The sequence below is a fragment of the Pithys albifrons genome, chromosome 2 (assembly GCF_047495875.1).
Source record: "Pithys albifrons albifrons isolate INPA30051 chromosome 2, PitAlb_v1, whole genome shotgun sequence".
In the NCBI taxonomy this organism is placed as follows: Eukaryota; Metazoa; Chordata; class Aves; order Passeriformes; family Thamnophilidae; genus Pithys; species Pithys albifrons.
In genome coordinates, this window is record NC_092459.1 from 57,432,438 (window position 1) to 57,455,203 (window position 22,766).

The 22,766-nt window shown below is 38.0% G+C and overlaps 1 protein-coding gene across 3 annotated transcripts in view; it reads right to left on the minus strand.

The window, feature by feature from the left end:
* HBS1L (HBS1 like translational GTPase) overlaps window positions 1-14,509 on the minus strand; it is a 60,610-nt gene extending 46,101 nt beyond the window's left edge. Inside the window, exons 1-5 of one of the 3 annotated variants that reach the window (XM_071549125.1) lie at window positions 14,345-14,509; window positions 11,647-11,712; window positions 9,556-9,693; window positions 7,334-7,528; window positions 2,052-6,674 (exon numbers count right to left, since the gene is read on the minus strand). In XM_071549125.1, coding sequence (XP_071405226.1) covers window positions 5,221-6,674; window positions 7,334-7,528; window positions 9,556-9,693; window positions 11,647-11,712; window positions 14,345-14,387 — 1,896 coding nt within the window. In that variant the 5' untranslated portion in view covers window positions 14,388-14,509 and the 3' untranslated portion in view covers window positions 2,052-5,220. Of the gene's footprint in view, window positions 1-2,051; window positions 6,675-7,333; window positions 7,529-9,555; window positions 9,694-11,646; window positions 11,713-14,344 lie in introns of those variants that run through there. The other 2 variants (XM_071549124.1, XM_071549123.1) reach the window with 2 other exon arrangements.
* Window positions 14,510-22,766: the final 8,257 nt, after the last annotated feature.

The following is a 22,766-nucleotide window of genomic DNA, read 5'->3' on the forward strand; positions in this document are numbered from 1 at the left end:
GCCAATTGTTCACCTACTACATGATGTGTTTATCCAGCTGTGTGCTGGACACTTTGTTCAGAAGGATCCTGTAAGAGACAGTATCAAAAGCTTTATTAAAATCCAAAAAGGTGACTGGCTTGTCTTGGTCAACTAGGTGGGTTACCTTGTCATAAAAGGATATCAGGTTTGATAAACAGGACTTTTCTCTCATGAAGCCGCGCTGGCTGTGACCAATGACCGTGTTGTCTTTCAGGTGGTTTTCAATACTTGCCAGAGTAATCTTCTTCATAACTTTACCAGGTACTGAAGTGAGACTCATAGGCCTGTAGTTTCCAGCCCTTCTTGAAAATCCAGACAAATGTTTGTCAGCTTCCAGTCAGCTGCGACCTCACTGATGATGAGTAAATACTTCACAAGCAACTCTTCTCTAAAATCTCCATATTCTCATTATAAAAAGAAGAAAATAATTTTCACTATGTTTTCATAAGTCCGTATTTCTAAAGAGATTGTTTAAGGGTTCCCTTTCAAAAAGTATTTAAATGTCTGCAGCCTACAACCATTTTACAGGTTCTAGTCAAATTCTGCTCATATTATTACCAGAAACTTGGAGGCCAATGGGTTATTTTCTAAAGGAATCCTAACAACACTAAGCATCCAAATCCATTATTTGACCAACAAACTACTAACACACCTCAGAAGTCACTGACAATTGTTCCCCTAATGGGTCACTTTTAAGCATGCAATGTTGTAAGCATGCAAATCCATAAACCAGATAAAGAACATAATGACACTGACACTAGAAACCCATGAACCATTTAATACTGACTGTTCATCTCAACAATCACCTAAAATTACAAAGAGCAATTAGCTTTTACTTTTTGGTAAAATGGTATATTTCAACAGTCTACATAAAGGAGAAGCTGGCTGTATAACACAGCAATATTAAAATAGAGACCCATTCATATTAAACTGCATTGAGACAGCAATTTGGGAATAAAAGAGATTGCTTCAATAAATAAATCACCACTGCCTTTGATTTTTGTTTCATCACATTGTTTTCTGGTGCAGAATAAACATACCAGTTTCACAAAAAAAGAAAAATGGCTTCTCTTACTTCTCCAAAGAAAATCCACAACCAATATGGATTAAAACCACAAACAGAAGTATAGATAATTACATTTCCTTATCACCTAATTAGTAGTCTGGACATAGTGAACTGAACATCAAATCTACTTAAGAGTTTATCAGCTGTCTACACTTCACAGAAACAAAAAAACCATGTAAGCTCTCCATAAGAATTCAACTCAATTTCCAGAAAAAAAACCCCAAAAAACAGAAAAGCATCTTCTGTCAGCACTTTAGGAAGCTTACTTTTACTGCATTAATTACAATGTGATGAAATGTTTGCTTGAAATATTGATTCACAGTCAATATTTAGCAAAAGAACATTCCAAAAATTTTAGAAGTTGAGTACTTTAGAATTGAAAAAGATGTGAAGATTACGTGTATAACCCTAAACTACTGCCCTTGTATGACACTGTAATAAACTATACACACATCATATAGACAAGCTATAGCATATCTTCATACAAATCTTTTGCGCAGCTCTTCAGTCGTAGTCGCTGTTTAACTTTTTGTGTAAGTGCAGATTTTCAGAAAGTTTATTACTGAAAAACGTTATTTGAATGACATAATAAGAGGAAATAGGGCAAAACACAAGACTGCAAAGACTGCCTCACTGCACCAACTAGTCTATAAGAAATAAGATTTTGAAATACTACTGTGCAACAGTTCTAGAAAATAAGATCTTGAGAACTGTACAAACTGATTTTGCCTTACTTTTCCCATAGGCATTTTCCATGCAAAGAAGAATGCCCATGCAAACCTAGAACTAGAATCTGTTTCCACAACAGACATTACAGAACATTCACTCACAACTCAATTTCTATCAAGTAACTTAACAAGAAACTGTCATTAAGTCAGTCCTTTTGCAATATGCATTTTGTTTACATACAGAGAAACATCCAGAATTCAATTTTGTATTAAAAATACTCAGCAGCCACTTAAAATAGCATGCACAAAATAAATTTAATGTACAAAATGCCTTAGGAGTACACAGTCTGAATACCAGAAGTAGCATGTCTATGCAGTTTAATATTATCTTTTTCTGTTTATATGCAAACACAGATAAATATTTTGCAATGTTAATATGTGAATTCCAAAACAAGTAACACAATTAACCCATATTAGACAAAGATACACAGTAGCTGCAAAATGAGGAAGGAAAATTATATACATGCATCTAGAAAATAAGCTGTGTCAAGCATAAATCAGGCAGATTTAGTTAACAAGAATTCTAACATTCATTAGGCACAAACCCTTCAGTGCAAAGGCCCAACATAAACTTGTTATACAAATCATGCAGTATTCTAAGACAATTAAACCTGTCCCTGATACCATAAACCTGGTTTTTAGTAAAGAAATTAAGGAATAATTAAGGAAATATTAAATTAGATGTTTCATTTTAAAAGCAAATAGAGTGACACAATATCTTTTATTTAGAAAAACAAAACCATAACACTGTCTGAGCATTAAAAGAAACAATCTCTGCTGAAGATTAACCTGAATTTAGGTTTATCCACCGCTTAGGCGCCTTCTGTAGTGTTCAGCCTGAAGGTTTGTACTAATTCAAGGCTCACTTCAGGATTCAGGATTGCAAACTGAAGAAAAATCTCTCCCCTACTGCCTATACACTGAACAGCATGTATTGCTTCTTCATGACCACTAACACCACAGTCAAACACAAATGAAAAAGTAATTAAATATGAAAATATACCTACCTAACAAGATCCAAAGTTGTTTACTAGGGTAGCAAACCCACAGTAAAATCTATGATAAACATATAATGCTTTGGCTTCAGTCACTTGTTCAAACTTTAATCTGCCTGAAAACTATGGGAAAACTGAGCTCCAAGTACTACACATTGCCCACAACTACTTGTACATACTTTCCAATGAGATCCATATAACATACATTTAGTTGTATGTCCTGTTCAAGGTCTAAAACGCTAAGAAGTTTTATGCAAATAAGGGCAGCCAGGGGAATGAGAAAACAGACCAAAGCTGAAAAGAAGCTAGACAATAAGAAAACATCTAGATGGAAAAGCAAAGCAATGAAAATTTTTAAAACTCACATGTATTAGAAATCTCTATCAACGTTAATTAGGGGCTCAAGAGTATTTGAAACACAAGAAAGCAAAACCATCTAAAAACATACCAGGCATGACAGTGCCAAACTTTGTACTATTGTTCTATGTTTCAAGATTAGAATTTCTCTTCTAGAAAAATAGACACAATTTTGGAAGAACTGAACTTTAATTATAAACTCTCCAAACAGGACCTTTTGCCTCAGTAGGAAATAAAGACAGATTTTTAAGCTGGGGGAAGTTAATGTTTGGACTAATTACATAGAAACAGATCGCTGAAAAGCATTTCATATTCTTCCCACAGAAGTATTTGCTATTATGACTAATTACTAAAACTTGCAGTATTACAATAAGTATCAACCAGACTTCTTCAGAAAGTCTTCTGAGGAAATCAGTTATGCTCCTGCTAATGAACTTACCAGATCATAATATGTACATTGGATTGTATTATTTAATCCCTTAAGGAACTCAAAACAGGTTAAGATACAGATGGCTAGATTAACACATCAACTGGAACATAAACACTGCAGCACTGTCATTATATAAAAGTTTTATTAATAAGGGTACGAAACATTAATTTCATTCACAAGGTCAAAGGTCACACTGCTCACAGTCCTAAATTGCAACTGCATCAACTAGACAAACAAGCAAAATATACAGACCATTAAATTTGTACCTGAGAGAACTGGAACATGTTTTATTTTTATTTAGAAACAAAATCATAGTGCAACCTGAAGACGGAAACAAACTTAGAAGTTTTTTTATGTAACACGCTCAACAAATATCAGATTAAAACTAGATGAAAGCATCCACTGTTTCAAACTAGCTGCCAAGTTTAGTATGAATAAGTGTATGGCAGTATAGGAATAAACATATTTTTCTAGTTGCAGCAGTATCTTTATTGAACTTATTGCTGTTCAGAATCTAAAATGACACTGGAAATGTACTAGAAATCATAATGTATACTAAAAGGAAAGGTAAAACATAAATGCTGTTACTAATTTGACTAACATGGCACCAGAATAACTCCAGAATGTTGTGATTTTGAGCTTTCATCTAAAGATTCAAAGTAACAGCAATGTGTGCTACCAGTAGATGAGAACGTATTTCCATTTCTAAAGGAAGTTTTGTTCAAAACAGACAAGAGGCAGACACAAATAGCACTTATGCTTTGCCTGATTTTTTTTCCATTGAGCAAAGACTCTCATGCTACAGCCTAAAGAACTGTTGCTCCAATACTTCTCTGAAAGTCTCGACAATAAACCATAGAATCCTAGAGAAACTTTCCATTAAATACATGCAGCATGTATATACCCATAAAATTGCTGTTTTAAAATTCTGAATATCATATTTTGACAGCTGATTGGAGGGGGGCACAACAACTTTAATTGCTTGCTCCGCTACAAATTTGGTCCTATCAAAAACTGTACATGTCCTACCACAACCAAACTGTCAAAACCTGAGGTCTCTGAGGCTTTTAAAAACTAAAAGTATTTCTGCTGTAATAGAATGATCAGTATAAACATAGAAAGAATATTGACATTGACTGGAAACATCAATTACAAGACTGGCAGTTTAATAACATCCCTTTATCAGAAAATCTAACTTTAAGAACATTTAATAAAGCAGTTGTCATATAAACTGATGTTCCTGCTCCCCAAACTACACATCATATAGCAAAAGTAAATTACAAAATAAGAGTTCAGTGTTCTTCCCAATGAACTGTATCTTCAACACCCAGACAGATATTTCAAGAAGTCTAATAGCATCTACAGAATTTTGTACATGTAATATCTATATACTGAAGTTCTAGACTTTACAAAAGTTAAAAATGTTAAACTGTCAGTGAAAATTAGGCAAAAATTAAGACATTCAGTGCAACAGTTTAAAAGGTCGCATACAAATTTGCTACCAATCAGTGAGAACTTTAATATGTCAATTTAAAAAATAAAATTATTCTGGATTATAAATATGTCCTATATGATTTTTTGTATATATACCATGGTATCACCAGTGATGCTTTTTTTCTCTCATTACTCTCTTTTAAAAGCCTTCTTTTGGTTAGCTTTGACAATATCATCAGGAGATGCTGATTTGAAATCAAATGGTGTTATGGCTATTACAGGACCAGTTTCCTTGGGTTTTACATCTTGTACTTGTCTACTGTATAGGAAAGTTTTATGTATTCCAACTGTGCGCCGCTTATATCCTTTTGGAGGATAACGGAGGCATAAGGTTAAAGCAAAAGCTGAAGGTCTTGCATGCAGTGCCTTCATCCATGAAAGGGACAAATCCTGCCTCTTAAGACCATGCCCTCTTTTGGGCTTTTTGTTTGTTTTGGCAAAACCAGAACATCTTCCTTGTTTTTCTTTTACAAGTTTAGTTTCGGGACTTAAGATACTTGACTGTCCTATCACATTCTCTTCTGTAGATAGATCTGCACTTTTTACAAGAACACTTAAATCAATGCTGGTTCCTTGGGAGGGCCTGAATTGAATTACATTGTTCATGGGCAAGTCTGTCCTTTGCTGAGTTTTATCTACTTCAATAGTCTCTGCTATCAAATCTGAGAGTGATAAATTCTCAACCTCCTGTACTGGAGAAACTTTAGAGAGGGCTAGAGAAGACAAAGATCCTGTTAGATCCGGCATCGCACCTGAAGTTTGGGGTTGACTTACTAGTTGTGATAATGACAAGGTTCCCAGTTTCCTATCAGTGAGACTTGCTGTTGACTGGGTGTAAAGATCAGCCAAAGAGTAACAGTGGCTAGCACTGCTTTCCTGGTGCTCCTGAAGTAAGTCAGCCAGTGACATACTTCCAGATCTTAACACTGGCAAAGCAGCTGTGTCTGAAGATTGGCTTTCTTGTTTTCTACTTTGCACAAGTGTAGAAAAATTTTCAAGAAGTTCATTTTTTTTATTTACAGTATGACTGACTTCGTTATCAAGAGCCAATTTTCCTAAAGCACTTGTTAAACATGGAGGACTGTAAAAATTTGCATTACTTTTACAATCAGAAGTATTTGAGGAAAGAAGAGGAACGCTGTCTTCGGGACTCAGAGAATCACAAGCCACATTCTGCATCAGCAATGATTTCAAGTCCTGTGTTTCCTTGCTTTTCAAGGGGTTACTTCCTATGCTAAAATAAACATCCTCACTGTCAGGAACCAAACTTACTGCATTAGCACTTTCTAGTAGTTGCTTCTCTGCCTGTTTATTCAGAGGTTCACAAAGTGATCCTTTACACAAATCATCGCTGAATGAAGATGACAGAACAAGTGAAGAGGATTTCAAGTCCTTCCTTTCACATGAAGGTATATTGGATTTTTCAGCATTAAGGAATACTTTGCAATTTCTAATATTCTTTAAAGAATAAAGAGCTGAACCACTTTCGCCTGTCAAGTTTCCAAACTTGTCAGCAAAATTTTCTCCTGCACAAGAGAAACTGTCTGTATTAATACACATTTCTGGACAACAATGTAAGTCTCCTTACCTTACAATAGCCAATAATTTTCAGATGGATGTGCAGTCACAATGAAATATCCAATTTTTTAAAAGTTGACAGCAGCAACAAAAAAAAAATCAAGAAACATGAAAAGGCATTTAATTACTAAGTGTTATCAAAAGGTAAGGAATATTCTACAGTTAAATTACAGGTATCTACCAAAATACCTAGGAAACTTTAAGAATCGGCAAAGAATGCCAGTAAATGTTACAAAGATTTAAGCGCAAATCAAAATAAGAAAGTTACTGTACAGACACTACCTAAAAAGGGAGGTATTGGGATGGGAGATGTCAGTTCACCAAACAAACAACGGAAACACTTAAAATTTAAAGATGTTATCCAACTTAAGGGACATGTATTAATTCAGTTGTTATCTGTTATAAATCACAAATCTATCATGAACTGCAGGTGCTTGCAGCTTACATTTAAACTGACACAAAGGTGTTACTTTGACTTCTAGCTCAAGAAAAGCTGTTTCTTTTGAATGTTTTAGAACACAGATACAGTGAGTTGGTCTTCCTTAATTTTCTAAGAAATTACTATTGCACTAATAAGCTTTTTCACAGATGCTTTGTAAAACGAAAATTAAACTGTATATAGAAACGAATCACCTTGAATGTAAACAATTAAATATAAGTATACCTTTTGTAGTCTTTGCTAAATTCACAGCATCCTTATTCTTGGTCTTCACATTTTGCTTACTGCCTTGTGAAAGAACAAGATCCAAAGCCTTCTGTACATCAAATTTACTATCCAGTACTGCTTGCACCATTGCTTTTTCTGGTATGGACTCTGCCAAAACTTCTCTCATTTGATCAAGGCATGAATTAAGACGAGCTGAAAGAAACATTACCATTATAAGATGGACAAAAATGTGTCTTAAATGCACACCTCTGATAAGTAAACAGAAGAGAAAAACACTATAGTAAGAGTTAAAACCTTCAGAAATTAATTTCAATCTCACTTACTGCCCTGATAAACTTTGTTTCCACACTCTGCAGAATATTTGATCTATTTCAGACATTGCTATAAGGAATGTATCACTGGCTACTATTTATTCATCTAGAAAGTCTCAATATTGAAATATTTTCATGTTATAAAATAACTATCTCCACTGCAGAGAAGAAATACAATCACCTCAAAATTATTCTAATTAACTTAGTTAGTCAACATGGAATCCCACTGAACAGCACATTTTAAGCGTTTACAGATGCTACAATTAACACCCCAAGTAAAACAGCATTTTCGGGGTCCTCAGGCCTGAACAATTGAACCTGCAATCTTATCCTTTTCTAAAACTGTAATATATTTTTAGCTGTTAAATCAATTTTCTTTGGAGTATATTTTTGCAACTAGTGTAAACCTTGACTAAGACACTTGATGCACAAGAGACTGAAAATTCACCAGACTGCCATTCACTGGAAGTAGGGTGCTGATCAGCCATACAAACACAAGAGAACAAAAGAAAACCTTCCTGAATATCACTGCTTCTGATAGTTCGGATTTTAGAAAACAGGAACTGAAGATTAGGAAGACAATTACCTATTTTTTATTTGAACACCTCCTGTAAGATGTTTAAAAAACTTTGCTACAGGAATTCAACACCACAGACTTTCAACCTCCTCATGGCTACTTAAATTAGCACCTTCAGTCTGTAATTCAAATAGCAAGTCAGAGTTCCCCACATATTTGCCATGCAAAACAAGCATAGACAGGGCCCTGTACAACGTGCCCTCTAACACTCAACAAGGACAATCTTGCCAAACTCTTTGCAGCCACACTGACTGCATCAATACTTTTTTATTAATGGCCAACACTGCCCACTGTATCCAACATAACAGGTCTTCTGCGACCAGTGCTGTTTTCACAGTACAAATGATTACTTCAAGGTTTCTTTACATCCTTTCTTCAGTCCAGAATGTCACTTTCCTTCCTGTTCCAATACCAGTTCTTAACTGAGTTTGCCAAAAGCATTCTCAAAAGCCAGAAGACCATGTTGTCTAGATCACTTGCACCATTACACTGGCTCAATCTATCATATTTAACTATATCTCTAACCATCAGTGTGACTTCTATCAATTTACTTCACATGGAATCAAAGCTCTTTCTGTTCTATTACTCTAAATTTCCTGCAACTTTTTTGAAGTACCAAATTTCAACATGCTTTATTCTGAGCTTATCAACATTTTAAAAACAGCCCTGATTATTTCCAAAACATTAAAAATGGTATTAACTATTAATACTTAGGAAAAATACTTGTAAATCTTTTACACAAAGCAAGTAATCAAGCAATCAGGCAGCAAGTTTAAAAAACAAAAGCAAGTATTTTTTCCCCAACCACTTAGCTCAGAGCTCTGTTTGTAATGTGGAATTCATGGCTGCAAGACTGAATGGAAACAAAAGTCTTATGAATCAAAGCACACTAAGAAAACATTGTTGAGAATATTGGCTACTGTTTCAAGGAAATGAGATACTTTGAAAATCTCTCAAATATTGCTAATTGCTGTACTCTGGAATGCAAAACAAGCAAAAAATCATTCTACAAATACTCAGTATTGAAGAGTCAAGACTTGAGCTGTCAGTACAGCTGTTCTTATGTCTGAATTTCACAGGAAATCTCATTATTTATAGTAAGAAAGTAAGAACACGTTTCAATGCATGCAACCAAGTTACGAGTAATATAAAAAAGGTAGTTACAAATTTGAAAAATCACCACAGAAGCTGCATTCGTGAAGGGTGCTGTTCTACCACAAGGTTACAAAATTGCAAGCAGTGCCAGTCAAGTAAGAACATTAAGACTAGTCTAGTAAATCTTTAATTCATATATAAGATTATTCTGATAGTTATTTACGTTCTCTAATTACCTCTATCAACTTCAGTCAACTGATGACTGGATGTACAATAATCAGCAGTATCGTCGGTACCTTCATAGCCATATTCTTCTTCTAAAGGCTCGGCAAACGTGGCTGGTTTATCTCGTCTGGAGTAGATAAATTGAGCTGCTGTGTTAGGAAAAAAAGGAATTATTAAAAGAAAATGTCAAATATGGTTTTCTCCTTTAAAAACAAAACATATGCAAAGGGAAAATAAGTTAGGACACTGAACTGCTGCAGTGATTTCAAGAGGGTGGGACACTACTGTATAATAACTACTCCCTGAGAACTGCAGACCATACAACGGCTCATGCTAAAATAAAAATAAGTCATCATCACAGTGAAACTACAGGCTGGGCAATATCCTTGTATCCATGTAATGCAATAATCCTGCAAAGTTCAGTATTCAAACAAAAGAACATAATCCTGCTTTGAAAAAGAGTATTTTCTATACAAATTATCATCCATGGCCTCATGTTTTCAGAACCTTACTCCAGAATTTATTTTCCTGTACCTCAATTTCAAGTTAAAAAAAAGTCAGCATGAAATTAACGCTGCTTTTACAGTATATCACTGCCAAACTACTGATAAGACTTTAATGGGAGTTGAACATTCTTCCCTTCTTGAAATTTCACTAGAAATACAGCCCGTGAGTTAAAATGTATAATTGCACAAAACTTCACCCAAGTGCATAGTTTCACTCTGATTTAGCAATACATTAAGGCATATACAGATAAAATTTCTTGCTGAACAAGAGCCCCAGTCATTGTATGCCCTCAGAAATGTGCAAAGTATAATGTAAACAAATTGCCTTGTGTTATTTATTTTCCCCCCAGCTCTGAAACACATACTGAAAGCACACATATATCCAGAGCTAAGCAGTATAGCCTTAGCAACTGTTTCCCAAATGCACACATACCATTTCAAACTGAATGACCATAACTGAAGCGACTATTAAAAGACTGTTAGACAATCTAGATCAGGTTATTTTATTAATGAAGCTTACACACACACAGAGTTCTTAGGAAAATTACTGTACACAGGCAGGAATTAGTTTTGCAATTTATCACTCTCCTTGAGCAAAACGTGCACAGGTTGAACATTTTTATCACAGAAAAACAAGGCTATTATTAATTCTTAGAGAATGACCAAAAAATTCTAGCAATTAAACCTAGAAATTGAAAGCCAGACAATCTGTTGGGGAATGTGACTACAAATACAAAAATTACACACTTAGATTCCTTTATCTAAAACCCACAGCACAAGAGAGGAACCGAGTTTTAAAGACCTAATGAACTCCAGTTCCTGTGGCCAGACGTCACAGGCTACAGAACAGTCACAGTGGGGTTTGATCCAGACTAGTTACCTGCAGTGGCACAGCTTCAAATCAACACCCACAGTGTATTTCCAGGGCCTACCCAGCTCTAGAAAAGCTGCTACCCAATCTGGAGAAACCCTGAACTGATAATCTTGCCAGAGACTTGACTGGAGAACACAACCTAAGGGTTCTACAGTAGGGTTAAAATTCCTCTGGACTGAGCTGCTCCAGTTATGTCTCACCTGAACATAGAGCATCACTATTTTTAAACCTACTTTGCAACACCATAAATGCTTGATGGCTGGTTAACTCCACAAGATTTCGCATGAGAGGAGAAGGAGAAGCCAGGGAGGACCAGCACAGCATCCCACAGTAAACTCCCTGCCCCACATTTACTCAAAGCTGTGTGAAAGACCTCAAGTCCCAAGTGCAGCATCTGCTGTTTAACCCACATAGATTGTACCAACAATTTGAAAGGAGAGTAAATGTTTCAAGATTATCAACACATTCCCATAGACCAGATTTCTACATTACCAAGTACATTCTGACCATCTAAGATAATATAATATGCATGTAGAGCTCAAGGCCAGTTGTCCAATGTGACTTCCAAAAGTACAGTATCTAACACTACATAACTAACTTTAGCAGGATTATGACCACCATACACTTTTCAAAAGTGTCACTACTTTTTAAACATTGTTTTAATCTAGAAATATTGGAGTGGGAATCAATGACAATACTTAAATGTAATTATTCAAACTAACCTGTTGAAGGAGAAATGCAATAATCGTCTTCTACAGATTGGCCATACATGTCATCATCTTCAAAATCTATAAAGTAAAAATAGAAAGATTCATCTGCACAAGTTCTAAATAATATTATAATTCAAAGTATAGCTTTTGCACAAGGTTTTATGAAATTAGGCATCCCCTGTATTCCAGAACTGCAGGTAAGTTCTACTTATTTACCTAGGGAAGAATTTCTAAGTTAGAATAACAGAATTTCATTACAGTAATAGAATTTAACATTTAATACCCTGTTCATTAGAAAAGCTGAACATTTTCAAGAGCTCCTATGCTTCACACCTTCTCCTCCTTCAGAATTCCCTTTGGAAGGCTGCACTGACAGACCAAATCCAACTTTCTACAGTTCCACAAATCTTTACCCAAGGCACTTCTCCTGATATTTCTGCTTGACCTCTCAGTCTTAACCACAGACAGCTCAATGACAATCTCTACTCCAACAACTCAGGATCAGCATTTCTACTCCATTCCTATGTACTTCTCACCTTTCTTCTCTGTTTTATCCTCATGCCCATCCACCTTTCAAGTGAGGTTCAGCAAAAAAACACAATTCACAATTGCCTTTGAATACGCAAAATTCTCTCAAGGAAAAAGCAAGAATCTTATCCAGTTACTTAAACATAGCCCTATACCTTCTTCATTAAAAAAAAGGTACCAAGAAGCACAAAGAGAAAGTAAATTATGCCCCATATCCCCTCCAAATAATCCTAGTATTATATAAATCTTGAAAATAAATTGGTAATTTTCACTAAGTAATAACAAAATACATTAGAAAAGTAATAGACTGTTGTAAAAGATGCTATTGCATACATTTGGCAGTTTCATAAGTAACATGTATTGTTTACTGCTTTAAAAAACTTAGAAACCACAGCATGCACGGACCATAAAAATAATTATTTAAAAATGACAGAAATTACAGAGAACAGAGTAGAAGCCACTGAGGCATTCCAGCAGTATCACCAACATACTCACAGGTATCACATTTGGTTATGATCACAATATCTCAAAAAGGAGAGGAAAATAAATGGAACATGGTCAAATAAAGGCCACAAGACCTAAGGCCTCAGAAGTGTTCCTAAGAAAGGAAATTCAAAAATAGGTAAATATTTACTTTAGAAATGAAATGCTTAATGGGGCCAGACAAAGCTTTATAGAATCGTGGCATAAAAAGAACATATAGCATTAAATAAAGCAAAAAAGACATGAAATTTACTTCACTTGGGCCACAAATGATTGTATGTGACTACAGAAGCAGTATATGGTGCAAAGATAAAGACCTGACATGCAACCCAGCAGTAATGTTTATAATAGCAATTGCAAATTAATGGCTACAGCAAATTACTGTGCACCTCAGCAACCTCATTAAAGAAGATCTGAATAAGTGTCTGAACAGTGAAATGAAATGTGTGAATTGGGCACTCAACTTTACAGATGCCACACACTCAGCTGAGATGAACATTTCAACCAATCTGTGATGAAAAAAAAACCTCTAGAGGATGAAAAATCAAGTAGCAAAATTCCCAGTGCAGCCCAAGATTTTGTCTATACTAAGTACACTTAGACTAACAAAACCTGCATGGTGGGATGCACAGACGCCACGGCTCACAACAATTTACATGACTTGTGCAAAAATACCAAGATCACAGCAGAAAACCCAATTTGTGCTACTATAATATACATTGTGCATCTGTTCACTCAACAGCACAAGACCAGGGGCAGGCAAAAGCATTTTTGGTATTTTTTTTAATAACCTGATGAAGTGAGGCAATAAAATTGCTGCTCTCTTACCAAAGGATTCTCTAAAATACCAGTATCAACTGGAAGCGTGTTCATTTTTCCAGAGCCCAAGTGAACACAAACAAAAAGTTTGAGGAGAAAAATGAGATAAATTGTTTGCCCGAGTTACTGGGCAAGGGCACAAAGAAAGCTGCAGTAGTGCAGGCAGGAGAAAAGTTCTTACAGAAGAACTCGTTCATTCCATGTAAAGTAAAACTGGCCCGGCATCTGAAAAAGGGGTTGGTCCTTAAATAAGCAATTTCATCTTTAAGGACTACATTTTTCTGCAAATAACAGCTGTTGCTTCTTATCTGTTATTATGGCTGAACATCAGCTACAATTTGCTAGTTAGGCCGTGAACACAGCTTTTAAATTCTATAAGATTAAAGGTGAGTGGGTTCAACTGGATTGAGGCTTATTTAATCCAAGTCCCTGCCTCTCCTGAAGCGCAGAATCAACCTGGGCAGCTCAAGGCAACGCAGGTGGGACTCAGGCGCGGCTTGGCCGCGCCGTCCCCGCGTGGAAGCTCCCGGGAGGCCCGGGCAGCAGGAGGAGGCCCTGAATGTCAGCAGCAACGCGGCCACGTGTGCCCGGCCCTCCTCTCGGGCGGGAAACGCGCCGGGAACTGGGCGGGGAGAGGCCTCGCACGGAGCCGCGTCCAACCCCCGCCGAGGGGGCGGCTTCTCCCCTCCCACCGCCCCTGACAGCCCCCCGGGCCCTCCCCTGCCCCCGTGCGAGCCCCGTCACACCCTCCTGCCCGCGGCCACCCGGCCGGGAGGGCTGGCATGGGGGAAGGGGCGCGGGCCGGGGGGAGCGCGGAGGGACCCGCAGCTGGGGCAGTCCCGCAGCTCTGCCGCCAGCGCTTGCTCGCTATAACCGCTACCTTCATCGTAGTTGTAGCCGCGGACGTTCCTGTGCCGGGACATCACCACAGCAGCGGCGGCGGCCGCGGCCTCGTTCGCTCACCCGCCCGCGGTGGCGCTGACACTGCCGGGCCTAGGGCGCCATGTTGGTGTCCGTCGGGGCCCGGCGGAATTCACTGCGCAGGCGCATCGGGCACCCTTCCGCCCCGCGGTCGCTGCCGCGCATGCGCGTATCCGTCCCGCTGGGCTTGGGCGCGTGGGGACGTGACGGAACGGGACGGGAACGTTCTGTGCCATGGTGTGGCTGTCAGGGCAAAGATCGCTCAGAGTTTGGGCTCCGTGGGCTTTGAGGGCATTCCCAACCTAAATAAATGATGCTGTGATTCTGCGCGGGCGCTTCCTGGCGGTGCCAGTTGCGTTGTGCGTCGGGATACGCGTCAGGTCTGTGAGCTAAAGGCAAATGCTCTCAAGGGGCACAGTACAGGGACAGGCAAAGACACTCGCCCTGGGCTTGGTGAGAGGGTGACGAGCTGGTCTGTCCTTCCGCTGGTGTGACTCGCCTTCCCCTCTGACTGGCACAGCTGCACGGAAGCCAGCCAGTATGTTCTGCTTGGGGTCGATGTGTTGGATGGTGGATTCTCCATCCCTGCAGGTTTTTAAGATGAGACTGGATGTGGAACTTAGTGCCATGATCATCTAGTAATCACAGTGGTGTTGGATCAAGGGTTGGACTTGATGATCTTGTAGGTCTCTTCCAACCCAGTTCATTCTATGATTCTGTGATACACAAAACCCCGCTTGTTGATCAGCACAGTGCTAAATTCTTTATCTTCCCTGTGTTTTCTGAAAACATCTCTTGTGTACTTTGCTATGACCTTTCTCCAGCGAGTCATGTTATTCCCATCTCCCTTCAGGCATGTTTTTCCCCAGACCGTTCTGCTTTCCAGTACCTGCTTCCAGTCACCGTCATCTCAGATCTGCCAGCCCTGATGTCTGCTCACAGCCAGCCCTTCACTTACACATGAAGCTGCCTTGCCAAAGGACTCTGCTTAGCCCATGGATCCTGGCTGTGCCCAGGATAGTGCCAGAGCCCCTCACCTGCCTCCAACAGGGAAGCACCAGACCTCAGGGTGCCACAGCCATCACCAGTTGGTGGCATCCAGCCCCAAACCACTACCAGCAGTGTGAGGCTACCCACAGTTGGGTGCAACTCAACACCACATTGTTATTCACACCTCAAACTCAAGAGAAATGGCCTGACTGAAATAGATCACTTTCTGACAATCACAGAATCATCAAACTGTCAGGGTTGGAAGAGACCTTTAAGATCATCCAGTCCAACAGTTAACCCAGCACTGCCACTGTAACCCCTAAACCGCTAAGTCACACCACCCACCACCAGATCCAGATGCCTCTTAAACACCTTCGGGGGTGGTTGACTTCACCACCTCCCTGAGAAACCTATTCCAAATCCTGACCACCTGAACAGTGAAAAATTTATTTTTAATATCTGAATGTCCCTTGTCTCACTTTAAGGCCATTTCTTCTTGCCCTCCCATTGCAGGCACAGTAGAAGAGACCAGGTCCCTACCTCACTGGAACTTCCTTTCAGGTGTCTGTAGAGAGCAATGAGTGCCCCCCTGAGCCTTCACATTTCAAGACTAAACAAACACAGCTCTCTCAGCCATTCCTCATAAGATGTGTTCTCTAGTCCTTTCATGAGCCTTCTTGCCCTTCACTGGACACAGTCCAGCACCTCAATATCCTTTTTAAAGTGAGGGGTCCGAAACTGAATGCAGTACTCAAGGTGCAGCCTCACCAATGCCAAGTAAAGGAAGATGATTACTTCTTAGCTGGCTCGCCCCACCTCTGAATAACTGCAGCAAGAACTGATGCCCAGGAACCAACAATAAAGTAATACACAAGAGCAAGCAGCATTGCAAGATGTGTCAAGCTATATTCTGAAAGTAAGAAGTTGAAAATTCATCCCTAATAGCAAGGATGATTTTGAGTTTACTCAGCAGTCCCTGGCCTCTCCAAACAAACTAGTAACATAGAGTCTATCTGTGGTAGCTGTTTGAGAACTTAACTGAACTACAAGGAAAAACTAGACATGAGGCACCCATTTTCTATCAATGACAGGTTTGATTCAAGCCAGAAATAGGATGTGTGCATGTATGCACAAGTAAGGAAGTGTTTTAAGCTTATTCAAAACAGTTGTGTCACTGATGACAAGGGAGTTGGCCTCAGTTCACTAAGGGTATGCTCATTTAAAAACACTTGAAATAATGTGTCTGTATTTGTGCACCACTACAGAAGCAGAGTTTGAAAGTAACTACAAGATTCTTTCAGTTCAGGATCTGAAGGATCTCAAATTGACCTGGTTTGTTGGTGACAAGAAGTCATTACAATCCAGTGACTGACTAATGCCTCATATTAAATAAGCTGCTGTACGTAAATGCAAGCTGTAATAATTAGCATTGCTGTTGGCAATGCTAAGAATCAAAATGTCAAAGCATCAGGCTCCATGGAGGCCTTGATCTGACTTCATTGGCACATTACTGTCTAATGCCAAGTTTCATCCTGCAAGTTCAGTTGCAGTGCCAAGGGATTAGATTATCAAGGAATGTCCCTACAGCTACTCTTGCTGGGTCAGAGAGAGAAGAAGAAGCAGACAGGACTTTAAGCTTTGTCAGGAGAGGGAGTTGCAAGGGAGATCCCAGTTCACGTGAGCACCAGCTCTGACAGAGTCTCCTATATCTGCCAGCCCAGTTCCCCAGATACCTGCATTCATCTACATGCCCAGGAGTTGTTAGGCAGACTATCCCATTAATATTTCTCAAATAAATGTCTTCATCTTTGAGACCTTTAATAATTCATTTACCATCTTTTTATTCAGTCACACAACACTAGAAATCCAGCCTCCTCCAGCCACCTGCATGCCCCAGGTGTCCCCTGCTACCCCACCACATAGCCACGTATCCCTACAAAAACACATACCCTGGTTTTGTAACTGTCACCTAACTATGGTCTCGTCCTGGCCCACATGCCAGAACTGTCACTATCTACAACTCCGCATCCTTCGTGGTCACCGCTGAAGGCAGGGTGTATTAACCATAAGCCAAAGTTTGTGTTCATATACAAATTTTATGCAAAGCTGCAGATTGTTTCCTTATGTTATTTGCATATGCTACTAAGCTGTACAGAGCAGCACATGCAGCTGCACAGGCTTAGATTCTATATAATATCTTTCATATAATGCTAAGATTACCAGAGAATTGGAAACAAAGATGTCTAATTAATTCTGGTGTTGTCTTGACCTTTAGTGTCCCAAAGGTTCTCACCAGCCGAGTTTTGACTGTAGTTGTACTGATCCTTATCAGTCCCAATCTGCTGATATGAGTTAAAGATATGAAAGTGAAGAATTCCTATCATACATTATGATTTAATATTACACAGTCAGGGCAACACACTTCTAAATTCAGAATCTGATTTCAGAATGTGATTTCTGAGCCTAGGTGAAGTAACTTAAGACACTGTAGCACTATAACTATAGAATATCTTGCCAATCTGCCTCCAACAGCCTTATGTTGCAAAAACCACTCTTTCCAGCCTCCAAAATTACTTAGATCCCATTTTTCAAATGTTAAAAGCTCCAGTAAATCTTAATAATGTAAATTTAACTTTTTCTTTCTTTCTTTTAGATAGGGACAATTCTCATTTCTCACACTGGACCATTGTATTACAAAGACATTTTTATTGTTGCTTTTTTACATAATTTGTGAGCTACGTATCAAATAATAACTTTTTCATGTTTGAATTTTATGTTCACACTTTTTGTCTTGCCCCTCTTGATTTTCAGTGACTGTGGCCTCCGCAGATATGATGTTCATTTAATTTGCTTGATTGTCAAATGTAACATTGTTTTCAAGATTTCAAAATTAGTATTCAAAACAGGAAAATAAATATTAGATGTAAAAATATAAAGATGGTCACTATGTAGTCTTTCATAGGCATAAGCAGTGAACTTGGAAGGTTCCTATTTTTATTCATTTCAAGTGCAGTAGGTTATGTCATATGAGACTTATGGAAAGAAACCCCAAGGACAACAATTTCATACAGAAGCGCTATTAATTCATATTACAGAAGTATCTTCAAAGAGTCATAAATACACTGTGATCATTCCTTGCCTTTGCTTAATTATGACATCTGTGTAAGTGTTTTAGAGAAGGTGTTCAAGCAATAATAAGCTTTAGTCTTCAAGCCTGAGATATACCTCAGTTAGTGCTACTTGTACGTGAATGCAAGATTGATGAAAGGTATTCATCTGACAGCAAAGCTATCTGTAAGTAAACATTATTCCTTCTGGAGTAATTAAAACATCATCAGAGAACCTTTTCAGTCTGGTTCCAGCAGCTCTGACTGAGGAATGACTAACTAGGTCAATTCTAGTAAACACTATGGGCGTTCATTTCCTTCCTACCTACTGAGATCATATATTAATTTAAGGTGTGTGCATTAAGAAGTGACCTAAGATCAGCAGTCTCAATCCAGGTGGCAGTATTACTAGTAATCCTCTTTTATTCAACAGTCTTCTGGGCACTCCCAAACCCAGCACCACTATTTTTTTTTCTGTAACAGTAAGACTCCATTAATAAAATATTTAATTATTTCTTTAGCTAGATGAAAAGTCTTTCAAATGATGTTATTTCTTCTTAAAGTGAAGGTAGCAAGCTTTTTAGTAGTTTTCTTAGTTACAAAATGTTCAGTCTATTTCAATATTTTGTCCTTTTAAACCAAAGTCAAGCCTGGTCTGGGGAAAAAAATCAGCATAATTCCAGATGTCTTACTACACTACCAGGTGTAAGTGTTAAGTTCTAAAAATATAGGTATTATCAATGTCAGCAAACACTTTTCCATCTGATAAATGATCTGACTAGCTCAAAAGGACTGCAGTCAATAAATACATGTCTGGTTTTTTTCTAAAATGTCATGTAGTCAGAAGCTGATTTAGAAGTCAGAAAAAAAGAGTATTAATAAATGATCATTTTGTATATATGGTAAACAGCAAGTGTCTCCAATTCTCCACAGTATGATGAGCTTGTTAAATATATGTATTATTTATTTGATAATAGATTAATGCAGAAGAACAAATTTTACATGTGAGTTAGTGATTTATGTTAAGACCTTACACATTTTCAACAGGATCCAGCAAAGTTAGAAAACAACTGATGGCAAATGGTAATGTGATAGCAATTCCATCTGGAAAAGTGGAGTGGCCTACTTGGGTAGTTTAACATAGAATCATAGACTCATTTAGATTGAAAAAGGCTTTTAAGATTATCAAGTCCAAACATAAACCTAACACTGCCTATTCCACTACATTTGTGTTCCTCATAACTATGTAAACTTCCTGTTACAGTAAGGAATAAAATATTTCAGTGACTTTAATTGTACCTTTACTTCCTGAAACACTTTGGTGTCAATCCCGAATTCCCCTGTCATCCTGCTGCCTCCTAGCTGGCTCCCAGACTGCTTCTTATCTGTGATGTCCCAAATATCAGCCCAGAAAGCGAAGCTCAGTCTCTACAAGGAGGGGAACTGCCTTGAACCACACAGCTAGCAGAGGGGTTCAAATTCAAACATGGTCACCAAGAGCATGATAGCTATAGCCACTGTGAAGCACTCACTGAAAATCTGTGACAATTGCTTTCTACACTGGATGCAAATGATATATTATTACAACAGAGTGGCATTTGCTTCTAGGTGGTGTATGAAGTATATTGTTGATACAGAGAGAAATAAATTATGAGAATCATCAGGGCATAGGAAATTTCTTATATGAAGAAAGATTAAAAGGATTAAGAAATTTGTCTTACAGAGAAGCTGTAAAAGTATGTACTAGAAATGACTCAGAAATAACCATTAGGGTTTTTTCTCATAGGAAAAGCACTTCTCAATTTCCTTGAAACTGAAAGAAGGCAAATTTTAAACTGGTTAAAGTTAACAATTTTCACTCGGCATCAGACTATAAAATTCACAGCCAAAAGAAATTATCATGCCTCAAAAATTAGCAGGATTCAAACAGTTTAGATCCTTGTGTAGATGACAAGAATACTTACACAAGATTCCAGTACTTTAAATCTATATAAAAGTTATAAAATCTCCATGTTAGTGATTCAGCCTACTTTTATTGTGACAGGATAAATTAAGGGAGCTACAGACCTAAGGAAGAGGCAAAACAGAAGGCTGTCATTATGACTGGCTTGATTCATGTGTCTGCACTAAAACAAATTATAATGACACATATATATGTAGTGTCAACATTCTTTTGTGTATGTAATTTGCATGTGATTGTACACATCAATTGATCATGCACTTTTAAAATTTTGTCATGGATCCTGGCTACTACCGTGAACTGTGTCTTCATCAATATGATTAGGTATATTTATTGAACATAGGATGCAATCAAGCTTCCAGTAACACCAGTGAGACCTGCTTCTACTGCCTCTGTAGGGTGAAAAATAAAAACAAAAACAAAAAAAAAAAAGGAACTTAGCATTATACGAGCATCCACAGCTGCAAATCAAAGCAGGGTGAATACAGTTTGAAAAGTCCCTCACTTTCCTGGATGAAGTAATTCATGATACAAATCTGACTGGCGCATTCCATTACTGATCTCTTCATACAGACCTTAAATTAAAAATAAATGCTGACACATATGTGCTTGTGGGAGGTATAATCACATTTGGCTTGTTGGGAAGGCAGCTTGTTAAATTCTAGGAATTATCTTAGAATTACTCTGATTTTGTTTTCTGTGTTGTGCACTTTTACATTTTTGAGATTTGCCTTTGGAAAACCCAACTATATGTGCTGGGCAAAACAGATTGAATATGCTGTCAAGAAAACTCCATGTGCTAGTCTTCCAAAGACTTATTTTTTGCCTGAGTAAAAGTCTGTCCTAGAGGGGTGCAGAGGGGAATTGCCAAACACATGGAAAACACAATACAAACTTCTAGTATATATTCTAACTTCCAAAAGACATCCAGAAGAGTTACCGTTTGATATTCAGTCTATGGCAAACTCACTGAATATATCTCTACTTTATTTGAAGTGCAGACTCATACATGGGGTCTGGGCAAGTCATGGAGTATCCTGAAAGAAAAATCTCACCTACACAGTGTTCATTAGGCTCACTTCAAGTACAACCTTCTTACTGGTTTTGTGCACAGTCTGCTGCCATCTACACATATCATAGAGCATGAAGCATTGCCATGCCCCCATGTTTCAAGACTGGGCAGCTGTCTGCAGTCGGTAGGCAGACTGAGGGGCAGTCACCTTCATGAGATGCAGAAGGGGCAAACTAGAGGTATCCTAATGACAGGGATGGCATGGCCACTGAGTCAGGGAAACCCTTTGTACTCATCTCTCTTGGAAATCCACTAACTCCATGGTTTCCTGAGTCATATTCCTTTGCATGTGAGACTCAGAACTGAATCTGTAAAACTGGGATACATAAGGCTGAAAAATTTTTCATGATATTATTGTGTCAGAGAGCACCATTAGATGAATAAGAAATAGGGCTTCATTCAGAGGGATACAATACTTCAGTCTTTGACTAAAGCCTTTGTTTCCTAGCCCTGCAAAAAAATTTCACTTTAAAGGAGTGATTCTTCATTAAATTATCAAGCCCCTCTATATCTCTAAATGAATTCTCATATACTGCAGATTGAAGAATCCCATAACAGGTATTGCTAATTCATTCCACAATCACAGGATATAATGCACTTCAAATGCTCTTTAATTTTGATTTTCTTGCTTTGTGATCTGGTTATATTCTGTGTATCCTAGAGTCAAATATTGTCCTGCAGCATAAAACAGTGACACTGTCAGGGAATGGAAACTTGGCCCAATCTTGCACAATAATATCCTTTTAGTTTAGTTTTTTTCTCTTTATCTGATAACCAGAAGCTACTTAACAAGATGCTCATTTACTATCTAGTTTGCTTCACTTATTTAAAGTGTAAAATTCTATCACTTGCTATTAGAACAAATGTCCTATCTTTCATGAGCTAATCTTGTATGACAGATGCACTGTCCTACATGTATAAATCTATGAGAAAACCAATCTGATAAAATTTTATGCCTGCAAAATGATGATTTACTTATATCAATGTACTTGTCACTCAGACCTTTAAAAAATACATATAATACCACAGAGTTGGGTGGGTGCTGAAAATATGCAAGACCCCGATAATAGGAAAACATTAGCCACAAAGTGTAAAGAAGAAACACCAATTAAAAAAAAAAAAAACAGTCCAAAGTTCCCAAGTTTGTAGACCGTACATTATGAAAAAGAACAGGTAAGCTTTTGATCTTAGGGTGCTGCAGCAGCTACCTCATGGGTGATGGCATCATTTTAGTTTAACTGGAAATATCTTA